Genomic DNA, 2,841 nt, shown 5'->3' with positions numbered 1-2,841 from the left:
TTCTGCCCGGGCCCGGGCCCGGCGCATTTTGAAATGCGCCCGCCGCGCCCGGGCAGAATTGTTGAAGGGCAACAGTCGCGAACGGGGGGGAAGTCGTGCGGCGCAGAGACCAGCTCATTCGCCGTCGCCGGTCCCTCGATCACGGGCGCCGTCGCCGGTTGACCCGCGTCCATGGGCGGCAGCAGGCCTGCAGCCCTCCAGCCTCTAAACCCCTCCGACCCCTCTAACCCTCTCGTGGCGGGCACTCTCGGAAGCTCCGCGCCATTCTTTTTTTGCGACCCCTCCCGGAGGCCCTTCCGACCCCTCTCGAGCCCTCCCGCCACGAAGATCCTCCCTTTGTCCGACCGTCCCTCCGAGCCCACCCGGCGCCCGAGCCCTCTTGCCTATCACCCGAGCTCGGGGGGGCGGCGAGCCCTCCTGGACCCCACCACCCCTCCCGCCTCGCCCAGCCCTCCTGACCCCTCTCCCCGGTGGACCGCTCCACCCTCCCAGCGCGCTAGCCCTATGGGACCCTGTGGAGCCCTCCCGACGCCGATCCGACGGGGACCCCTCCAGCCCTGTGGGCTGGCGAGCCCTCCGGTCGGAGGGGTGGAAGTGGGAGGGCTCGAGGACGGACCCCTCTCGCTCCGGGAGGGTGGAGGGGTGGAGGGTGGAGGGGTGGAGGGGTGGTTGAGCCCTCTAGCTCTATCGATATAGCCCTACCCCTCCCGCCGTTTTAGGGCTTGCTGACCCGCTATGAGGCGGCAAGGGGCGCAGAACCGACCTAACCCGTCGGAGGTGGGGGGAAGGGAGTCCCCCGGGTCCTGCGCGAGCGCGAGAGTAACCCCAGGAGGGCCAAGATGAGCGGTGCGCGCAGGGGTCGGCGTGGAGGGCGATGAACGCGCCGCGCGGGGCGCCGCCTCACCGGCCCTCGCCAACGCCTCAAAAATGGCGCAGGGTGAGGCGGCGCACCCGCGAGCGAGCACGTGAGCCCCGTGGCTCCAACCGGGCCCTTCCTTTTTGGAGCAGGTGTGCCGCCGCGCGAGCGACGCTCCGAGATCGCCCGAGATAGCGCGGCGCGGCCCCGAGATCGCCCGAGATAGCGCGAGATCGCCCGAGATCGCGCGGCGCGGCCCGAGGCGAGGTGGATGGGTTGGGAGCGAGGGGGCGAAAGTGTTCAGTGCGGTAGACGGTGAGCTCGGGGCGCGTGAGCCGGACTTGGGGGCCGGACGGCTTTCATTTCTCTCTGCGTTCTCGCACCATGGAGTGCGAAATACTCGACTTTCCGCCCCAAACTGTCACTCCCCTTTCTCCCGGCCGGGGTGGGGCGCGCGCGGGGGCGGCGGGTGTGCGGGATGTCTGTGGGTCCGAGAGCGATATGCCATGTCCGCCTTGCGTTTGTTTCATTCATCGAAGGCAAGCTCAAAAAAAGAAAGCGCAAAAAAACACCACGTTTCGCGCCATGATCTAAGCGGCGAACAGCAACGATGGGGACCACACCACGCGATGACCCCCTCCTCTCGATCCTCGATCGCTTCACGCCTCTTGAGGCGCGCGCCTCGCTGCCGCCGAGCAAATTCGTGTCTCCTCCTGGCCCTGCAGCCGAGCCCATCATGCGGTTCGTCCGCGAGTGCCACCGCGAGCCCGTCCCGCACCTGACACCGAACGGACCGGGCCAAGAAACGCTGCACGAGCGCTCGGCGGAGCGTCACCCCGATGCGGCGCGGCGGGCTGGTGCAGAGCGGGCGGCGGCTGCCGTTCGTGCGGACGCGGCAGTGGCAGCCTTCCGTCGCCGGCTGTGCCCGTGGCAGACGCTCTGCGAGGAGGCGTCGCTGCAGCTGATGCGACGGCTCGACCTGCCGACCCTGCTCGCTCTCAAGGGCACCGACCGGGCATCCGCCGCGCGCGCGCGCGCAACACTCGCCTCCGTGCGCTGGCGGACCACCGGATCAAACGGCGCCGACCTCGCCGCCCGGCTGCCCGAGGCGAAGGCTGCCGGGTGGCTGCGATCGCGGATCACGCCGTCGAGCGACTTTGCGTCGCTGACGGCGCGGGCGCTGCGGGCGGAGCTGGAGGTGGCCCTCTCGCTGCCGCCGGGGGCGCTGCGCAAGCGCAGGGCCTGGCTCGACCGGCTCATCCTCGTGCGGAGAGACGAGACGACCGCCGCGCCGCCACCGCCGCCGCCGCCGCCTCCTCGCCAACCGTCGGTCGCGTCGCGGCCAGCCGAGCGGTCGCTCCCGGCCCCCTCACCGCGCCCGCCACCGCAAGCACCGCCGAGGCCGCAGCCGAAGCCGCCGCCGCCCGCCGCCTCGCCAGGGCCGACGCCGTCTGGGCCGCCGCCCTCTCTGCCGCTCCATGGCGCAGCCCAGCCGACTCGCCAGGCCCGCAGGCAGGCCCCGCGCAGAAGATGTGGCGAGTGCGCGGGCTGCGTCTCTCCCAGCTGCGGCGTGTGCGCCTCCTGCCGAGGGACGAAGAGTGCGATCGAGCAGCGGAAGGGCTGCGTGCATCGCAAGTGCGAGGTGCTCGCCCTCGCCAGGAGGGAGGCGGCGGCGGCGCGCCTCCTCCTGCAAGCCGGCTCGCCGCGCAGCGCCGCCGCCGCCCCGCCCGCGGCGAAGACCGCAACCCCCCGACCGGCCGCTCCGCCCGCTCCGCCCGCTCCGCCCGCGACACCTGCTCCGCCTGCTCCGCCCGCCGCTCCGGCTGCTGGCTTCTCGACCGGCCGCGAGGCGAGCCAAGAGGCGGCGCCGGACTCGGACGAGGAGGAGGGGCGGCCCCTCGCCGCACGCGCAAAGAAGCGCGCGCGAGGCGACCCGCAGCAGGCTGGCGAGGGAGGGAGGGGCCAAGGGAGGGGCGGGCGGCGCA

General features: G+C 72.5%; 1 protein-coding gene across 1 annotated transcript; it reads left to right on the top strand.

Moving 5' to 3' along the window:
• Positions 1-1,466: 1,466 nt before the first annotated feature.
• On the top strand, positions 1,467-2,120 carry EMIHUDRAFT_254330 (hypothetical protein; the record flags this gene model as incomplete). Its single annotated transcript, XM_005779749.1, has 1 exon — positions 1,467-2,120. A coding segment is annotated over one exon (654 nt), but the record flags the coding sequence as incomplete, so codon positions are not given.
• Between the last annotated feature and the right edge of the window lie 721 nt (positions 2,121-2,841).

The sequence above is a fragment of the Emiliania huxleyi genome (assembly GCF_000372725.1).
Source record: "Emiliania huxleyi CCMP1516 unplaced genomic scaffold EMIHUscaffold_2278, whole genome shotgun sequence".
In the NCBI taxonomy this organism is placed as follows: Eukaryota; Haptophyta; order Isochrysidales; family Noelaerhabdaceae; genus Emiliania; species Emiliania huxleyi.
The sequence above is the reverse complement of the archived record's forward strand: the minus strand, read 5'-3'. Positions and strand labels throughout refer to the sequence as shown.